We start from the raw sequence: 20,470 nt of genomic DNA, 5'->3' as shown, positions 1-20,470 counted from the left end.
TTTGGAGAAGACTGTTATTGATTGATCGAGATCTTGAAGAGTTTTACAAAGGTATGATCTAAAACCCTCTTATTTAGATGAACATGCTTTAGTTTTTGCCAAAATTAGTGAATTTGAATGCTTATTGATCCTTGTTACTTATGCTGCATGTTATTACACTCTTACACTACTAAAGCGAAGTGAGCCATGCGACTTTTAGCGAGTGGATTTAGTGAACTTTCATAAGTATCATCATGGATGCTAATTAATCAACGCAAAAGAAGGCAAACAGGCAAAAGAGAATTTCAAAAGGATAATGCATGCAAGATGACAAAAAAAAAAAAAGAGTAGATGCAGGCAGAGTGGTGAATGCGTCAATAACTAAAATTAATGTAAAAGAAATAGTCATGCGTTGAATGAAGGAGAGCATTCTTCTTTCAAAATAACACTCCTAGAATTCATGCGGAAGAAATAGTCATGTGTTGAATGAGGGAGAGATTTCTTCTTTCGAAACAAGACTCCGAGAGGAAATTATTATTACACCAAAAAGGAACGAGTGCAACACCACGTCCAAGAAAAGCAGCCGTAAATCCAAAACAACAATAATCAAATAAATCAACTAAAGAAGTTAACTAGGAAAGCAAAGTAAAGATAGAGTAGAAGGCGTCCCGAAAGGAAGTTGGAGTGAAGTTACCGCAAGGACTCTTCAACGCAGGGGATCAAACTTGTCTGCATATGTCAAGGGACTCGTTGTCCTGACCACCAGAGCCTCCAGCAATCATTGCCACATGATGGTCACCATGCTCCTAAGACTACTTCTAGCTCATGCGACAAATAGTCTTTCGATCTCAAGGTCAATATTGAATTTGGGCGCAGCACCTTTACTTAAATATCGTTTGCAACTTGGTCGCACAAGCTACAATACACATAAGACCAAAAGGGTGTTTGCAAAAACACAAAACTTAAACAAACTATTAGATGCCAAATCCCTGGCAATGACACTAAAAACTTGTTGGGGAAATAATTTGTTTGCATTAATTGATATGCGTTGATGGTCATGCAATGATCATGCTTTGGTCTGAAGAGGATGCAGTATGCATTGTATGCGATGATCATGCGTTCCTATCACAAGTCTTCTTGCTCTCTCGCCAAGTATAATGAGATCGCAAGTTTCTCGGGATGATCTGAGGTCGAACACGAGGACTTACAACTAAAAGATGAATGTAAATTAATGTATTTGAAGCGGAGAATAAAAATAAAAAGAAAGAAGTTGATTAACAATGTGCTACTCCTACTCCTAACTAAACAGACTGAACAACTGAAGTTTGACTATGAGAATCGGTAGAGATGTGGAAATTATTAACGCGTAATAAGATGCATAGAGAAGTAGGGTTGGGGAGGAGATTTCACCAAGTTCTTAAGTTTGGATGCAAGGGTAAGCCCAGCTCGCCACACTAACGCATTGTAATAGCCTCGCACTAAGCAAACAAGATTGACTTACTATACTCGCACAACACACATCTCTCGGTGGTTTACTACATGCATTGTATCTCTATGCCGCATGATTGAGTATGCGATAACTCTTGCAATCTGTACNGAGAAGTAGGGTTGGGGAGGAGATTTCACCAAGTTCTTAAGTTTGGATGCAAGGGTAAGCCCAGCTCGCCACACTAACGCATCGCACACTTCTCGGTGGTCAGCCACATGCTTTATATCTCTATAACACATGGTTTTGTTAAGCATAAGGTTATTCCTATTTCTAGGAACATTCTTACTTTGCTTAGTGAGTTCCACAACCACTTACTCTCTCAGACAGTTGGTTATAGCTACCTGCTCATAGACAAGCATTGTAATAGCCTCGCACTAAGCAAACAAGATTGACTTACTATACTCGCACAACACACATCTCTCGGTGGTTTACTACATGCATTGTATCTCTATGCCGCATGATTGAGTATGCGATAACTCTTGCAATCTGTACTTAACTCATGGCAGTGAGAATAAATGTTGAAGGAATTAAAGAGACGCATTGATTACAAAATATATTGATATCTTAAGCCAAAATGTAATACCATACAAAGGTGAGAAGAGAGGTGGAAAGCTAGATGTAGGCAATCTCTTGCTTCTATCAGATGTGTGTCAAGGCTATCGGTGGTGCAATAGATGAGCGGTGGAGTAGTCTCTCTCGAGATCTATCTCCGACGACGTTCTGGTCATCAATCGGGGGAAGTTGTGTAAATGAAGAACTCTCAAAGAATTTCTGCTCATGCTCTCGTCTGTGATCAAAGGAATTTGTCCAAGGCAGAAGTCCCAGATTTCTTGAACTTGGTCTCTAATGCTCTATTTATAGAGCCAAATGCCGACAACTTTGATAATCCTGCTCTGAATCACTACCATTACTGACGCAGTAGGTGAGAATGTCATCATGATCTTATCTCTTTGATAACTCCCAAGGTATGTGTTCATGATCGTTTCTTCTGAAGGATCAATGTATTCCACTCAATCTTTGCGATCATCCTTCTATCATGGCTATCATTCTGTAGTTGCGACAGTGCATACGATCAACTTTTTTTCATTAATATCAATGTGTGCGATCAACTTTGCGATGGTTTGGGATCAATGCATGTGATCGATTCCTGTGACAACTACAAAATAGACATTTTATGCAAGATAACGCATGATATAGGGTTAACGGGGATTTTTAGAGCAGATCAACGCAATTTCATTATTTCACATGAACTCTTAGCAATATCAACGCATGTTCTGCTCATCAACCCTTATAATTCTAAGTAAAAGGTTGCAATAGCTTGTATTGCTAGAAGCTATCAGTCCACAATAAGACAACTCGCAAAGTGAATGATTCCTCCCAATACGCATCAATACATTCAATTCCAACTTCCCTTAAAAGTTTCAAGTCATCAACCAACGAAGCTAGATAAATATTAATATCATATCCTGATTGTTTTGGTTTTGATATCAACATTGATAACATTAAAAACTTTCTCCTCATGCACAACCTTTGTAGGAGGTTGTACACTATAGTAATCACTGGCTAACAACTCTATTTAGTACTCAAATCCTCATATGGGTTGACTCCATCAATAGATAAACCCAAACAAAGATTTCTTGGTTCTGAACCAAATGTTGGCCACAAGTAATCTATTAACCTTCAAGATGGAGAATCAGTTGGGTTCACATAATATCATCAACTTTCCTATTAGTTGCATGCCAACACAAATTCTTTGCATATTCAACGCTTTTGAACATCCTTATAAATTTTGGAACTATTGGAAAGTACCACAACGACTTAACATTAGCAGCCACTCCTTTCTTCTCTACTATTAAGTTCTTGACTACCTTCCATCTCAATAAATTACAAGTAGGACATTTGGTTACTTTTTCAAGCTCAATTCTATATAAGCAATAATCATTTGGACATGCATCTATTTTTTGGTAATTCAAACCTAGGGCATTTAGTGTTTTCTTCGCTTCATACATAGAGATTGGCAGTTCATTCTTCTCAAGTAGGATTTCAATTATTGTAGATAAAAGTTCCGAAAAACTTCAATCACTCCATCCAAATCTAACTTACCTTTAAGTTGTACAATCTCACGAGGGCTGACAACTTTTTGAATTTTTTACATTTCAGGTATAATAGCTTCTTAGCATCGTCGAACGTAGTGTCAAACATATTGGGTGCATTTGAAAATTGATCTTGAGCAGTTTGAACCATGTCAATTACATTATATAAATCGTCATTATCTTCATAATTCTCATTTAACTCATGCTCCGAATTATTGTTAACTTTCTCTGTGGTCAAATCTTTCCCATGCCAAAATTATATCTTATAACTTTGTTCCATTCCATTGACATGCAAGCGATCCCTAACTATTGAAACATCCTTAGATATACAATTCTCACATTTTAAACATGGACATTGAATCAAATTGGAACCATTACCATGATGCAACTCAAATTCAATGAATGTTTCAACTCAACTCATATTCTATAGATAATTTATTCTTCGTCATCCATGATTTGTCCATCGGATAATATTAGAGAATATAATTCTTGTTTATTCCCCCATCCAAAAGAAACCTGACGAAAGGAACATCATATATATTAAGTTATGTTAAAGGACTCTAAAACTTTAGAAAGAAGAGTACTAATATGAGTGATAATTATGCAAACTATTGAATGGACAAATGGTGCTCACAACAAATGAACAGATGGTGCTCACACCAAATAAGAGTATCAAGACTTCAATGACCACCAAGCCTAAACTATTGAAGCTAGAAATGAAAATTATGCAAATGCCCAATAATATCTTCTTTTAGGACTTTTAATGAACAGATGGTGCTTACAATAAAGTCTATGACCTATAATCTAAACAAACAAACAATATTCAAGGCTAAAACAAAAAAAATCATACAAGAATTCTCACTAAGAAATCCTTACGACTCACCTTTCATCCTCTCATTTTTAAATCATATCCCCCAAGTCATAGTCCTTCATTCTTTCTACTTCAAATAACTAGAAGCTAGATTCAAGAATCAAATGTCACAAAAGAATAATTGAGTTCAAATAAATTGACTAAGAAACGTAAAAAGCTACAAAATCAAACAAGCCCTTAAAAAACTCAGAACCAAGAATGAACAAAAAAATCGAAGCAATTTAGAAGAACAGAAGACCTGCGGGATGAGGATAAAGGGAATGAGATCGATTGGTGAGGACTGATGACAAATCCTATGAAGCCTTGAGTTTGAGGACAGAAGGAAAGACGCTTGGTCGGAGGGCTAGGCAATCGTTGGTCAATGGACCGTAAATCGCGAAGCTTTGGTCGCCGATCAATGGATTGTGAAACGGTGATGGTGAGAATGAGATCAATTTAGTGTTCGGTGTTTGGTATGTTTCGGGAGTCGATGGCTGAATGGGACTTGAAAAAGGGAAGTAGGATTTAGGAGAAATGGTAAAAAAATAACACATTTAAGTTTTTATCTTATAAAACTAGCATTCTTTTAAAAACTCGATAAAATAGTTTTTCTCAATCTATTTCGAGCAAGATCAACCACAAGATTTTAATAAAAAATCAACTTTTTCCAATTCGATTGTTTGGGGCTTTCTCGATACATCTCGTCAGATTAGATTACGTACATCTCAATGTTAATCTCGGACAAAATAACACTGAGATTCTATATATTTGAGCTTTCTCACTGAAATTTCGGGCATAATTAACACCGAGATTCTATATATTTATTTTGGGCACAATTAACACCGAGATTCTATATATTTAAGCTCTCGGTGAAATTCCGAACATAATTAACACCGAAATTCATATATTTGAACTTTCTCGTAAAATCTTGGGTAGGATTAACACCGAGATTTTGTATATATCTCAGGCATAATTTTACCCAGTTTTTCAAAAATTTTGATCTTCCACAATATTTTAAAATGTTGAATCAATTTGAAAAATCTATTTTGATAACTGAAAACCTCATTTGGAATTTTGAAAATTAAAAATAGCAAATCTCAGTGTAATCAAGATGTACCAAAAAGGCCCAAAACAATCGATACATTAGAAAAAGTTTTTTTTAACTAATTCTTAGTGGTCGTCCGAAATGGATGAAAAAAGCTATTTTTATAAATTTTCAAAAAACGTGTTAATTTTATAAGGTGAAAACTTAAACGGGCTATTTATGATAATTTCATGGAATTTAGCATTCTAAAGGGAGATTTGGTGTTTTATCTTTTTTTACTGGATTTGGTGTTTTTATCTAATTTTAGTTTTTTAAAGATTCTAATTTTACTTTTATTTTGTTTATTAAATAAAAAATTATGCATAAGATAATTTTTTTTCTACTCAATGGATGTTAATCATAATCATACATTGATAATACTAATTTTGAAAGGGTTAAAAGTATTTTTTTAAAAAAAATAACTATTTTTGTGAGTACAACAAATTATTAGCAAATCTATTAAAATCACTTTTAAACTTTTGTGGAATAATTTAGATTAAAGAAAATTAGATCAAATTCAAATCACATAAAATCTTAAATAAATATATTAGAATAAATTACCAATATGAAAATAATTGAACACTATTTACTTAAATGCCCCCAATGTTAAATCATTAAATACAATGTAAAGGGATTGAGTTTTAAGTTTAGAATTAGGCAATTTTTAAAATTTAAACTCCAAAACCTACTTCTAATCGTTCTAATTTAATAAAAGATTCTAATGTCTCAACCTTTAATAATTTTAATTCAACTTAGTTAAGGGCTTATTATTAAATTTCCGACGAAATGTTCATATTTTCATCGATATTTCTACGTTCCCATGGGTTCGACATCAATATAAGGGGTGAATTGATATTTTCATTATATCACAAAAAAATCCACGAAACATAATAATTCAACAATGGAATATCACTATGTAAATTTAATATAGATAATAAATATGTTAACTTGTTTAAAAATCATAAAATGTTTATTTACTAGCATAAATTTATTTTTAAAATTTATTGCTTTCATAATTTTTCTCAAACATCCATTGAAACTTTCATAAAATTAAGACCTCGATATTTCCATCTACATCAGTATAAGGGTTAATATGAGGTATTCATTTTCCAAATTATAGAAAAAAATTTACAAGTATGTCTTTCCCACTCATCTTCATGGTTGAAAAAGTCAACCACAACTAATTTTTTTCTTAATTACTTTTCAATCACACTTCATATAAGTTATAGAATCATGACCCTAAAGGTTGTTTGGGGGTCTAATATGAGATGAGTTTAGACGAGCATCTTCGTGTTTGAGGGCCAGTTTCTGTATGTCACCCATTTCATATGTCTAGCCCACTGATTTGTAAACAGTGATTTCAATTTGGAGGGGATGTTTCGTATCACACCCTCTCTCACACGTCTGTATTCTTTCCCCTTTCTCTCTCACGTTTCTCTGCTCTCCCCTCTCACTGATGCGATTCTCATCCCTAGATCTCATCACTCAGATCTCTTCTCTCCCCTTTCCTTCCCCTGTTTCTCATTCATGAGATCTCATCCCTCAGATCTCTACTTTCCCCTTACCTTCATGCGATTCTTATCTCTCAGATCTCATTTCTCAAATCTCTTCTCTTTTATTTCTATCACACGTATCTCATCCCTTAGATCTCTCATCTCAAGCCCTTAGATCTAAAACCCTAACGCCAAACCCTTCTCAAACCTCTCATCTGAAACCTTCAAATCTGAAACCTTATCATGAAATCTTCAGGATCTCTCATCTCAAACCCTCATATTTGAAACCCTATTGTTAACCTCTGAGATCTCTCATCTCAAACCTTATCGTCTAACCCTCAGATCTCTCGTTTCATTGATTCTTCTTCTACATACAGATCTCTCGATTTTTTTCATAGTTTCTCGATTGATTTGTTGATTTTTGGATCAGTCCCCTTCCCCCTTGCCGCTTCAATGAAAAGGTTAACAAGCCCATTGCCGCTTTGATTGTCCTAGTTTCACCTACAACCTATTCTACATTTAGATTTTGATCGTCGGTTCTCTTTTGAGTTGTCGATCGTCGAATGCATGGTCGAGGACTGTTTGTCATGTCATCAGCTCGGGATTTTTCCGTTAAGTTTGTTTCGGTCATATCTTATTCGTTTGAATTCCAATTTGAGTGATTCAAATTGCCTTGGAACCATTGTTCCAAGCTCTACACAATGGACACTTCAAAATACTCAAATTATTAATAAATAAAAGCAACTTTTTTATCATCAAAATATTAATTTATTAATTAATTAAAATAAATTAATTTGAGATTAAGGGCAAAAAAACCAACATAATCCTGAAATATTATAAGTCTAACATTTTTAAATGCAAGGTTTAATGAAAAAAAAAAAGAACTTGACAAAGGAAGATGACACTATAGCCATTGGACGCAAAAGATCAACCAACCTAATCTTACATGCAAAGAAGAATTATGCGTTGAAAAAAATCATAAAGAAAGGAAAATGACAAACGCATAGGAGGTGACTTGTCTAATTAAACTGCAAGTTGGAAACTGATTTGAGACAGTCGCGACAGAACCAATGAACCTGTGACATGAGAAATTTGGCGCAGCAAGGCATGAAATTAAATGCAAGTATGTTAAATCATCATTGGAAAGAAGCTGAAGAACTTTTCATTTGACACCTATAAATAGCTCAAAACTCTCATGTTGAAAGGGTGAGATTCTTAGTCAAGAGATTGGTCCCAACTCTACCCACTTTCATCCTCCATCTTCTTCAACCTCTCGATCTTCTCTTTGAGGAATTCTGAGTGAAAGCTCAATCTTCTTCTCTAGAGGCAGAGTCCATCAATCTCCATCACCAGCACAGTGAAACAGACATCCATCAAAGCCAAAGGGAGCAAGAGATTGTGACTGGCGACTTGACATGTCTATCTTTGCACATTTATTCTGTTGCTTACTTTGAGTTTGTATTGAGATATTGAGATTGAGAAACTCTTTATTTTAAATATAAACCATGATTTTCATCCTCCTTATCCATCCATGTATTCACCTCTCTCCATCATGAGTTGTTAAATTCTTAATGGGTTAGGAAGAATAAAGTAATATCCTTATAAGTTTTGCATAAGTTGAAGTTCATCTTGTTTGATGTATGCTTAATCTATTACTTGAATCCATCTGACAAATAGGAATAGCTAATTACTCGAGAGAGCAAGTGGCTATTGAAATCAGTAAACAAGGAAATAAGTGGCTTTAGAGATAAAGTTAATCTTTTGTTCATTTTTAACTTGAGCTAGAGATAAGATTATTAGGCCTTAAACACCAAGAAGTGAGTTCTTCATTTAATAAATTAAAGACATGAATGGATATTTGTGCATCATTTAGGTGAATGTTAGTGAACCTTCTCAACCATGCTTTATTAATTGATTTTCCATCACTCCACACAAACTATTTCTTTTGTGTTGCAATACTTTCCATCAATGCATTCCATTCCCTATCACTCAACACATTACCACTCACCATCTCTCACCACAACACACTTCACTTTGATCTTCAATGCATCACTTTCTCATCATCTCTTTTATTGCTTTTGAATAGTTTTTTTTAAAAAAAAAAAATAAATAAATCCTGGTACAAACAGTCATCAACACACTAATTGAACATTCCTGCGTAAATATCATTCATCAAGTTCAACATTAATTATCAGTTCCAAGTCCCTGTGTTCGACCCTAGTATTTGTTAAGACACTTCACTTAAACTTACACTTGGGTTTAATTAGAGAAAACTTGTATTTATTTAAAGATAATTTAATTGATCAATATAACACACACGCAAAATTATACACAACAAAGAGCAAGACTGCAAGACTGATGGTAAAAGAGCGAGATCGTGAGAAAAAAGGAGATGAGAGCGATCTGTAAGAGGAAAAGGAGCAAAAGAGCGAGACCGTGAGAAAAAGGGAGAGGAGAGCGATAGGTGAGAGGAAAGAGAGAGAAATATGAGAATAAGAGAGCGAGTAAGCCAATTTCATCCGTGTCCTCCATAAGAAAAGTATGGCAAATCTCATTTTTCCTTCCGAGTCATCCGTAAGAAAACCCAAAATTAAACTCTTGATATTTTCTTTTAAAGTTGAAATTACAATATGTGGAGATAAGAATTCGAATTTCTAACTTTTTGTTAATGATATAATATCTTAACTAATTAAATATATTTATATTAAATAAACTTTTAAGAAACAAATTCTCAAAGGTATTGAATTACAGCATACATGTCTCTTTATAAACACAACATTTGATTGATGCTATATAGTTAGGTAACATATATAATCCCTTACAACAAACAAACAACAACCAACTTGTTTTTTCTAATTGAATTGTTGGCAATTTGATGTGCATAATCACAATCAATACAAAATTCCATAGCACAATGTCAAGATCAGTTAGGAAAATCCAAGCCCAAATTCCATTGTTGGACTTATAGAATATTTCTTCCATCTTAAGCTAGAGTGATGTTGAACTCTTTCTTCACTAAAACATGCTTAGCCACCAAGGAATGTGACATATTTGGTTGAAAAACTCATCTTTCTTTTATTTTAGACATTAATGAATAATAATGCTAAAATAATTTATTGATTCAAAAGTCAAATCATTATGTAGAGAGAACGAACTTGAAATTAATGCATTAAATATACTATATGGATTGTCAATAAATAAATATATATCACTATATGGTTTAATTTATTTTTTTTCTTTAAACTTTCACATTTAATTTATTTCGATTTCTTAAACTTCAAGTAACCTATTTTAGTTGACTTTTATTTATTTTAGTTCCTAAAAATTTCATGTAATACTACTTAAGTATTTGCCTTTCTTTTTGTTTTTTTAACCATTCTAACACAGATTTAAATATCATCAAACGGACATGTTTGAGAATTGATTCTAAAATGATTTATCATTTTTTTTAATTTTCAAAATCACTCTAAAACACAATTTTAATGATTCAAATCCAATATTGATGGTATGAAAATTACATTTAAAAGTGTTAAAATGTTAAATTAATGTTGAATGATTGAATGTAGTTTTTAGGATAACTTTGAAAATGACTTTAACAATTTCAATATTAAACATTATGGATATCTCCCACACAATTTGATAATTGCATTTTTTTTTTCCTTTTTGAATTCAAAAAATGGTATTGTAATGAGTAAAGATGTCAATTTAATCTATGGAGTCGGGCCGAAATGGTTTCCTATCCCGTCCAATGGACATCTCTAGTATAGAGAAATAATAGATATCTTATTCACGATAATAGTTTTTTTTACTTTGAAAATTCTGAAAACTGTGTTGGGCTTTTTCCAACTTTTGTATCGTAATTTCATCTTTCTTAACTAAATATATACTTTTAGCTAGATTCTATAGAAAAAAGAGTTTTTTTAAAAAAAATCAAAACTTAGTTTTATTTTTTAAAATTACTCTCTCGTGTAACCCAAAAAAATCAATAGATAAAAATATTGTTTATGAGTTTTTTTTTTTTCTAAAAACCAAACATTCTAGGGTATCTTAAAATAACTATATGGTGATGTTCAACCTAACTTATTTAGGTACTTAACCAATGAAAAAAACATGTTACATTTTTTTTTTTGAAAAAAAATGATTTTATAAAATTAGTGTCAAAGGTTGAATGATAAAATATAGTTTATGCAAAATTTAAGGATTAAACAAAGAGAAATTATTTCAAATGATAAAACTATTCAAAATATTTACAAGATATGACAAAATTTTAGAATTATCAATGATAGACACTGATAGCTATCACTGTGTATCAATATCACTAATAGATATTGATAGAAATTTTGCTATATTTTATAAATATTTTGATTTATTTTTCTACATTTAAAAACCATTCTTAAAAAAATAATATTTAGAAATTTAGAAAAAGTAAAATAAATAAATATATATATATATATATAAGAAAACATTATTATTATTATTGAGAGAGGAAAGGAAAAACTGGGAGCATATTCTCTCTCAAAATTGAAGCTTTTTGTGTTTGTGTGCATATTGAAGGGGAAGGCACTTCCTACTCTCTCCAGAAATCGAGGAGGATTTTGCACTTTCTTCTAAAAGTCAGAGCGCAACATCTCAATTCTTAATCCACAGGTTTCTTTCCTTCTTTTCCTTTCTTCCAATTGATTCTGTATACACATATACTCAGTCAGCAGATACTTTTCTTCATTCTAATTGTTGTTTACTTTGATTTGCCTAAAACAAGATCTGAATTGTTATGAAATCGATTATAATCCATAATGTCTTCCTAAAAGTCGGAGGATCTTGTTTGAAATGCTGTATATTATTGACCGATAATCCGGGGTGGATTCTAGTTGTTTATTTGTCGGAGAAGGCCCAAATTCTGTGAACGATGCACTTCTTTTTCTTCAAATGTATGGATGGAAGTAGGAAGTTTGGGTTTTTCAGGAATTGTGATTCAATTCTTAATGGGTTTTCAATTTGACATGTGAGTGTGTGCTGATAGCTGTGTTTGACGCGTATTTAGAAATTTTTCTGAAAGCACGAGCTTCTTTAAGGGAAAAAGAATTTTCCTATGGTGATTCATGTGAAAGTTGTTAGGTCTAACTCCAAAATTATGATAAGAGGTGCTTGGACTACAGCGACCTGAACGATGGTTTTTTGCGAATTACTCTTTATTTTTATCAGACACATCGTCTAAATCCTTTCATTTGTGTTTTGAAATTCCCTTACTTGAAATGGAAAAAACAGAGTATGTTATTTGGAGAGAGAGAGGGCTTTAAGGAAAGTTCTGAGTCCATTTTCGTCGCCAATACACTTCCCTTCTCATTGCTGTTCCATTTGTCAGTGAAGGTAATTGAATCTTAACTTTTCTGCAGAAAAGCGAGTGACCGGCAGTCACAAGCTTATGTAATCATCACTCTAGCCTGCTCTCTCTGTCTCTTTCCGTTAGTGAGAATCCAAAGTTGTCGCTTATTAACATTCTTTCTCATCCCCCTTTTCATTTGTCATTGAAGTTGTTTAATTTTAAGTTTTCTGCAGAAAAGTTAGTGACCGGCACTAACAAGCCTTGTAATAATCACTCTTGCTTTTGATTACTGTATTAATCTTTAATTTGTTGCATGCTTGGTCCTGTGCCACACATTGCAATCATAAAGCCTCTTTTTTCTCTCATCAACATCATCGTTCATTTTCAAATTCATCCCTGTTCTTTTTGTCAGTAACATTGGTTGTCTGAACCAATTAATTATTTAGTTATCTCAACTACTTTTAAGTATGAACCACCTTTGAATATTGGGTCAACTTGAAATTTGTTACTGCTATTTTGTCATTTTCTTTGAGGTAATTTACTGCATTCTAATTGTTTCTACTGGCTTTGTTGATTTTTGCAGGAAAAAGAAATTGTATTTCTTCAACTTGGGATAACTTGTGTGGGTGTCATTTGTCCCATCTGATGATTTGTTTCCAATCATTGTACTCATTACGGCTGAAATTCTTTTCAAGAACGCCTTTTTTATACTCTATTTCCCATATTTTCCTCCCTTCTGATGTGTTCTTTATATGTTGCTTTAACTGCTTGAGATTTCGCCTAAAAATTTGACAACCCTTGTGTGTTGGCCAGAGTTGGTTACATCTGTCAGCATCTCTGTAATTAGCTGGGAATCAGTTTTAACTGTATTTCAGGGGGATTTTTGGTTGAGATTTCATTCAAGCTTGGAAAGTCATATTGACTGAAAACATGGCTAAATGGCTTCATTCGACTTCATTTGCGGATTTGCCTTCGCATTTGATCTTAGAAGTTCTAACGTCTGGTCGGCTGAACACTTATGATCTTGTTTGCTTGGAGTTGACTTGCAAGTTGTTTGGAGGGAGCCATGAGCTGTACCCTCTCAAGTTTCAGTCATTAGTTGATTTTGCAGCATTTCAGTTATGTATATCACACAACATTTATTCCGGAATGGGAGAGGATTCCAAAAGACAACTTTTTGATCGCTGTCAAGGGAAGTGGAAACGGGTTTTTCGGTTCCTGCAATTGGTGGAGAAATCTTCCAACATCGTTGAGACCTCAGAAGGCAATGTATTATTTCTTTTAGAACTATATTGCTTTTCTTTTAGTTGAATGAGTGTGCTTGGATTTTGCTTATTTGCATGAAAGAATCATCTACTATCTTCTGCATTAGAATTCATTATTTTGGACAAATCAGTTCTTTATAGCGTAGATTATATTTATTATGGATGGCTTTACTTGAATAGGATCTGTTCTATAGGTTGTACAATTGTATCATTGAGTTCTAAGATTATGTTTGCTGCAGATTCTTTTTTATACCTATGATTTGTGGAAGAGAATTTGAAGTTATTTTCCTATTTATTTTATAGCAGATGCAGATAGCAACTGGAAGATATCATACATTACTGATCAGCAATGCATCAGTATACTCTTGTGGTTCCAGCTTATGTGGTGTTCTGGGTCATGGCTCTGAAACTACGCAATGTGTAACATTTACCCGAATAAATTTTCCACCTTCTATACACGTTGAGCAAGTTTCTGCTTCTCACAATCATGCTGCTTTTGTCACACAATCAGGACAGGTCAACAATTTAATCTTATGTTGGATTTGATCTATATAATAATCTTTACTATGTTTGATCTGCTATATACTGTTTTCACGTCTGCTTCACACAGATTTTGTGCTTCCCCTCTCTGTATGTGGATGTTCTTTTTCAGTATCTTTCTAATCCCAAATAAACTGTACACTTTAACATTTGGTATTTCTCTACTGATTTGATCAGTGACTGTAAGAAAAGTTGATGTCTATGAGTTCCTGTATTATAGAATTTTGATAGTCTTATTGCTAATTTGATCCTTAATTGAGCTCGTAGCTTTAATTATTAGAAGTACCATGTTGGAAATCGAAGACTCTTATCTTCCTAAGTTCTACTTTTCTCATTTTATAAATCATGATAAACCTTAAATGGCTGTATCGAATCTCTCAACTTCGTAGTACTTAGATTGATGCCTTAGTAGTGCATGAAAGGAACAGGTGTTTGCCGATCGTTGTTAACTAGGTTTTTCTGCTGTAGTTATTTCATGTCTCACTTGTTGACGCTGTAGTATATGGTTTCATGGATGTCGCTCTCAATTAATGTCTTTGACTCTTTGGTAACCCAATGGCTTGTCTTCTCCAATAGGTTTTCACCTGTGGAGATAATTCATCATTTTGTTGTGGGCACAGAGATACAAGCTGTCAAATCTTTAGACCTAGACTTGTTGAAGCATTAAATGGAATTCCTTGCAAGCAGGTAATATGCTTTTAATCGCTGTTTAATTTGTCAAATATGTATTTTCCTTCTGTGATTTGATTGAATTTTACATTTAATTACAACGTCATATACAGGCTGAAGATAGAACTGGATGTAGTTAACCAGTTGACAACTGCGTGCCTTAATATACATCTATTCTTTTTTTAAGTGGATTCACATATTTTGTTGATGGAATGTAGTACTACAAAAGAAGGGAACTAAAGCCGTAGATACCTCCATAAACATGCATTCATGCTTGGTTGAAACGATGAACTACTTGGTAACTATAGCATGTAAATTTTCTTCAGGTCTCTGTGGGGCTTAATTTTTCAGTGTTTTTAACAAGACAAGGCCACGTCTATACATGTGGAACAAACACATATGGTCAGCTTGGCCATGGCGATACTCTAGAGGGACCTACTCCAAAGATTGTTCAACGGCTTCTGGAAATTGGATCTGTAATTCAGATTGCTGCTGGTCCAAGCTATGTATTGGCCGTAGTTAATGATGGGAGAGTATACTCTTTTGGGTCAGGATCTAATTTCTGCCTTGGCCATGGAGAGCAGCACAATGAGTTCCAGCCTCGTGTCCTACAGACATTTAGATTGAAGGATATTCATGTTGTTTCTGTATCTGCTGGAGATGAGCATGCAGTGGCATTAGATTCGAATGGATTTGTTAGTTCCCAAATTTAAGATGAACATATTAACCTTATTAACATCCTATGTTTTAGTTTAGGCAGATCATTGCAAGAACTGTTGTGACATGGTTTTAGTTGATTTCTCATTACAGGTTTATACTTGGGGAAAAGGCTACTGTGGTGCCCTGGGCCATGGAGATGAGATTGATAAGACTATTCCTCAACCCCTAAACAGCCTTAAGAACCACCTTGCAGTGCAGGTCTGGATCGTTACCAAACCAAAACTGTGTGTGATTCCTATTTGCTTCCCTTTAGTGCCTCCCTTTTTGAGAGTCGATGAAGTAGCTCATAACACAGGCTTGAAATATTAGATGCTGCATATCTTACATAATCTGTATTAGGATTTAAGATCGTGTTATTAAGGGCTTATTTGATAATGTTTTTGTTTCAGGTATGTGCGAGAAAGAGGAAAACTTTTGTGTTGGTGGACAACGGTACCGTTTATGGTTTTGGGTGGATGGGGTTTGGTAGCCTTGGATTTCCAGACAGAGGAGTATCTGACAAAGTCTTGAGACCTCGAAGCCTCGACAGCTTAAGAACTCACCGTGTTTCTCAAATCAGCACGGGGCTGTATCACACTGTCGCGGTTACTGAGGAAGGAAAAATATTCGGCTTCGGGGATAATGAACGAGCACAATTGGGACATGAATCTCTGAGAGGATGCCTTGAACCCACTGAAATCTTTATCCAGGATTTGGATGATGAGAGTACTGTATCAGAATCTGGGTAGTTAGCCTAGCTCTCATCTTCACTTTAGATATTTATAACTTTATGTTTGATATTAACATTTCAATCACCATTGTCGACTTATTCGAAATCTTAGTGGATTTGATGTAATTTTCTCTGTGAAAGACTAAAAACGTTCTACTTTAGTTCAGTTTTACTGCTCTTGTTACTAAATTTATTTGTTCTAATTGATCTCCTTTTGTTGTTTCCTTTACTAGACGTTCATGAAACCAGATGATTAATATTTTGTTCGAATCCATGTTTCGTGGAATTTTGTTAACTTGGTTTATCTATATATTTCTGGCTAAAATTTTATCAGGCTTCCAATTGGATTAAAATTCAAATGAATTATGACATGGAAAGAAATAAAATGGTAAAATGGGCTAAATACCTAATCAATAAGGTAGAGTTAAAAGAGGAAACGTTCAGAAAATAGTATTGGGCCGAGATTTTTTAATATTTATTAATTGTTTTGAGTAATTTCAATTTGGCATGAAATGAGGTAAATTTTGGGTATGTTCGAAAGTTTCAAAGAAAATCACTTTGAAACATGTTTATATTCATTTAAAATCAAAATTGATACAAAAATGGTTAAAAGTGAAACTAAACATTAAAGGGGACGTTTGGAACAAAGAGTTGCTTATTATAGTCCTAAGTTATTATAATAGGGTTATAATAGATAGTATTTGAGGTGTAAATAATTTTAGTTTGGGTTATAATAGTATATTTTTGAAGTGTAAACTATTTTAATTTGAGAATGAAATAGTAAATACTATAGTAAATAATAAAAAATTGTGAATGTAAAATAATAAAAACAGTAGTAAATAAAGATTTTGAAATAGTATTTACGGTAGTAAGAAATGGTTATTATAGTTTAAAATAGTTCTTATCCCAAACACACCCAAAGTAATTTATAATAACTAAACACATTAATAAAAGTGATTTTAAATATAACATAAATGATTTTAATTATTTCAAAATCCCATAAAAAAGAGCTTAGCTTACCTAACATAGTATATCTTCTACACATTCGATGTCCTTAATACACTCAACTTCCCACATTATATGTACCAAAAAAACATATATTAGATTATTTTGATTTTCCATTACACATTTGAGAATCATTTTGTGATCTCAAGGAAGATCCAAATCTTATATGCATCACCAGTGGTTGAGTGGGGAAGGAGAATGACAGATGAACAAAAGAACTAAATCTTGGTAATTAATTGTTCAAATGACAGACAATTGACCAATATTCAATTGACATGTAAGACCTTCCATAATTGTTTATCATTAATGAGCTGTCATCTCATCTTAGGAAAATGGTTACCCTTTTTTTTTTTTTCTAAAATCTTCTCTGATCCACTTTTACAATACTCAAGATTTGATTGAATTAATTTAATCATGGTAGTTTCATCATTAGTTAAAAACTTATAAAAGAAAAAAAGCATTATACAGGCAAAAAGTGCTTTCACTGAAAGCTCTCCACATCTGCTTACTCTGTTCATGAGCTTTTAGAATACAAGGGCTGAAACATGCAGATCCCAAAAGTTTATAGACACAAACAAAACATCACAAATAACACATAACCTAATGGATTTTGTCCCAAATAGTCTCAATTTGGCAACACAGATTCCAACTTTTGAGTGTTTTTATTCTTTAGACAAGGGATTGGGGGGAGGGGTGCAAAATTTCTAAGCCAAATGGCTTGAAAGTCTACTCGGTAATCTCTAGATGTTCTCTGAAAACTTTTAACATATCAAGGAATGTGACCATTCCAATCAAACTGCAGTCATCTTCAATGACCCAAACATAGTTCACCCTGTGTGCAATTGCCTGGATCATAACAGCTACCAAGGAGCTTCTTGGATGACAAACTATGGCCTCAGCACGGCGAGTAATTCGTGCCGAGTAGCTCGATGATCTCCTATACCTTCTTGAGCTCGGAGACGGCGAGAATTCCTCATCAGATGATGAAGAAGTGAAAGATACAGACCCAATTGAGGATGGTGAATTAGTGAATTCCTCTAGCATTCCTTCCAACTTGCTATCTTTCAGCCTAGCTTTCACAACCTTAACAAGATCCTCCGGAGGACCCCCACAATCAATGTAGGCCATCAGGTCACCAGATGACAAGGTCATAATCGCAGCTGCAACGGCCTTGTCGCATCCGGCAAGGGCAAAAGGCGAGATCTCACCGATCAGAATTCCCTCGCCATCAATGACTGCAACCGAGGTTTGATTGGCGATACAACGGGAAATGGCTCCAATGGCAGAAGAGGCAGGGGAGTGGTAGTTTACTGATAAGGGATTGGTGCAAATGATGCCAAGGCTGTCAAGGGAGAGCGCAGCAATGGAGGAAAAAAGGCCAATTGAGCTAAGGAGATATCTGATTATATCTTCCTGAGTCAACCAGCAGAATTCAAGGCCACCATGGATGGCATTTGTGGGGTTTTTGAGCTGTTTTCTTCTTGAATTGCTTCCTAACTTAGTCTTGATTGGGACTACTAAATTTTGAGCACCTTGGAGAACCAGATCAATGGCCTCTAACAAGCTGGAATATGGATATGAACAAAGAGACTTCAATTAACTTCATCTTTAAGAACTTTACAGAACTCTATTATTCTCTTTCTGAATTCAGTATCATATACGGTTGAAGAAGAAAAGTACAAGATAACAAAGAAAACAAAAACTATTTGGGGAAAACACTTTTCTCATGAAGAACAAGCAAAACAACAAACAAGCCATAACAGAGTGTGAAAAAAAACTTGTGCAACACGCTCATTTCAGATCAGTAACTGACAAAATTTCAGATGCCCAATTAAAGAATATCAACATCAAAGTAAAACGTGAACAGGACCGCAGCCGTTAACAATTTTCTCAAAAACCCAATCAATTAAAGAAACTGTTGAAACAATCCCTAAAAGGGGGAAATGAAAAGATAAAAAAATTCAATAGATTGATTTTTATACCTAGCAGTCGGCTCCAAATGCATCACGATTCCAGGAATTTGAGGCAAAATTTCAGAGACAGAAGCTCGCAATGCAGCCGAAGGGGACAACAAATTCTCGTCCTTACAGAGATAGCAAATCACATCCACCATACACAGCTTCCCGACACACCGGCAGCAGTCAAAATCGCCACCGCCAGCACCACCATCGCCTTCGCCGCTGCAACCGCTCTTCGCTAAACGACAATCCCAGACACTGACGAAATAATCGTCGGAGAATTGGAGAGCAACCAAGGCGTCGGCGACGGCTGCGGACAAGGACAGCGGCCTCAGCGCAGGCTTGCCGAGACAGAGATCAGAAACGTCATGCGAAAACAAGCTCACTGCCATACAAAAGCTAAGGAAGGAAGAGTTTGAAAAAACCCCTACAGAAATGGAATTGGAGAACGGCGGAGGGAAGGAGGTCGGCGGTGACCGGCGACGGTGGAAGATCGGGGAAGATGGAGAAGAAAAGGGGTGAAGTTATGGCATATTTATAATAAGAGAGTTGAAAGGAAACTGAAAATGATATTATGAGATGTACGGTACTCTAAAAGGGTACCCAAAAAAAACATAACTGGACCCCACTGGCTATGCTTCTAAACAAATTAATTAATTTAAAATTTTGTGTCATTATTTTATATTTGTAATTATTAATGTTAAAATTATAATTACAGTAGGAGTGTAAGATGCAATGTGTTGGCTCAAATCTACTTTTTATTTTATTTTTGTAATTTTTGAAAATGAAGGTTCTAAATATCAATATTTCAATTTTAGGTAGACATATCAATGGATATTAACATTTGATATGTTTAACATTTATATTTATAGTAGTAGCCTATTCATGACATTTTATGTCTCATTTATATTCATACAAATTTTTTTTATATTTAATAGCAATACAAATCCATTCAATTTATAGATATATCTATATTCAACGATTGATTTATAGATGTATTAATATATTAATATGATATATATGTCAATAATAAAATAAAAATAAATCAGAGAATTTTTTTCGTAAGTCATTTTTGTAGTATAACAATTAAAGAAATAGGTCGAATTCCTTACTCAAAGGAATAATACATACCAATTATCTCTAAACTAACTCTATTTTGACATTTTTTAGGAGTTTAATAAATTGAACTAAAGGAAAGTAATTTAAATTATTTAAATTATTTAAAAAAATGATCCAAAAATATTTTCTTAGAAAGAAGAGACCTATAGTAAAGACTTGAGATATATTGAATAG

General features: G+C 34.0%; 2 protein-coding genes and 1 long non-coding RNA gene across 4 annotated transcripts; 1 reads left to right on the top strand and 2 right to left on the bottom strand.

Annotated features, from left to right (window-relative positions):
* Nucleotides 1–2,043: 2,043 nt before the first annotated feature.
* Nucleotides 2,044–4,924, bottom strand: LOC120086921. The gene is made up of 3 exons (XR_005484380.1): nt 4,671–4,924; nt 4,445–4,519; nt 2,044–4,077 (listed from the first exon to the last, which is right to left on the bottom strand). It is a non-coding gene; the product is annotated as an uncharacterized LOC120086921 (long non-coding RNA).
* A 6,549-nt stretch (nt 4,925–11,473) lies between these two features.
* On the top strand, nt 11,474–16,403 carry LOC120086611 (ultraviolet-B receptor UVR8). 2 transcript variants are annotated; one of them, XM_039043345.1, is made up of 7 exons: nt 11,474–11,635; nt 12,895–13,580; nt 13,883–14,092; nt 14,693–14,803; nt 15,112–15,480; nt 15,596–15,703; nt 15,895–16,403. In XM_039043345.1, exons 2-7 carry the CDS (start codon nt 13,242–13,244, stop codon nt 16,231–16,233), a joined length of 1,476 nt encoding a protein of 491 aa, XP_038899273.1. In that variant the 5' UTR covers nt 11,474–11,635; nt 12,895–13,241; the 3' UTR covers nt 16,234–16,403. The 2 variants fall into 2 exon arrangements, with proteins under 2 accessions (XP_038899273.1, XP_038899272.1); XM_039043344.1 differs by having other exon boundaries at nt 13,880–14,092.
* A 1,276-nt stretch (nt 16,404–17,679) lies between these two features.
* LOC120086429 (CBS domain-containing protein CBSX5) lies at nt 17,680–19,705 on the bottom strand. The gene is made up of 2 exons (XM_039043071.1): nt 19,202–19,705; nt 17,680–18,783 (listed from the first exon to the last, which is right to left on the bottom strand). The coding sequence occupies exons 1-2, from the start codon at nt 19,567–19,569 to the stop codon at nt 17,946–17,948; spliced, it is 1,206 nt and encodes a 401-aa protein (XP_038898999.1). The 5' UTR covers nt 19,570–19,705; the 3' UTR covers nt 17,680–17,945.
* Between the last annotated feature and the right edge of the window lie 765 nt (nt 19,706–20,470).

Source organism: Benincasa hispida, chromosome 9, assembly GCF_009727055.1.
Source record: "Benincasa hispida cultivar B227 chromosome 9, ASM972705v1, whole genome shotgun sequence".
In the NCBI taxonomy this organism is placed as follows: Eukaryota; Viridiplantae; Streptophyta; class Magnoliopsida; order Cucurbitales; family Cucurbitaceae; genus Benincasa; species Benincasa hispida.
The sequence above is the reverse complement of the archived record's forward strand: the minus strand, read 5'-3'. Positions and strand labels throughout refer to the sequence as shown.

Bases quoted from the DNA above. Each gene is read 5' to 3' on its own strand.
- LOC120086429 (XM_039043071.1), bottom strand. From the start codon at position 19,569: ATGGCAGTGAGCTTGTTTTCGCATGACGTTTCTGATCTCTGTCTCGGC. The intron at 18,784-19,201 runs GTATAAAAATCA...TCCATATTCCAG, and splicing joins CATTTGGAGCCGACTGCTAG to CTTGTTAGAGGCCATTGATC.
- LOC120086611 (XM_039043344.1), top strand. From the start codon at position 13,242: ATGGCTAAATGGCTTCATTCGACTTCATTTGCGGATTTGCCTTCGCAT. The intron at 15,481-15,595 runs GTTAGTTCCCAA...TTCTCATTACAG, and splicing joins CATTAGATTCGAATGGATTT to GTTTATACTTGGGGAAAAGG. The intron at 15,704-15,894 runs GTCTGGATCGTT...TTTTTGTTTCAG, and splicing joins AGAACCACCTTGCAGTGCAG to GTATGTGCGAGAAAGAGGAA.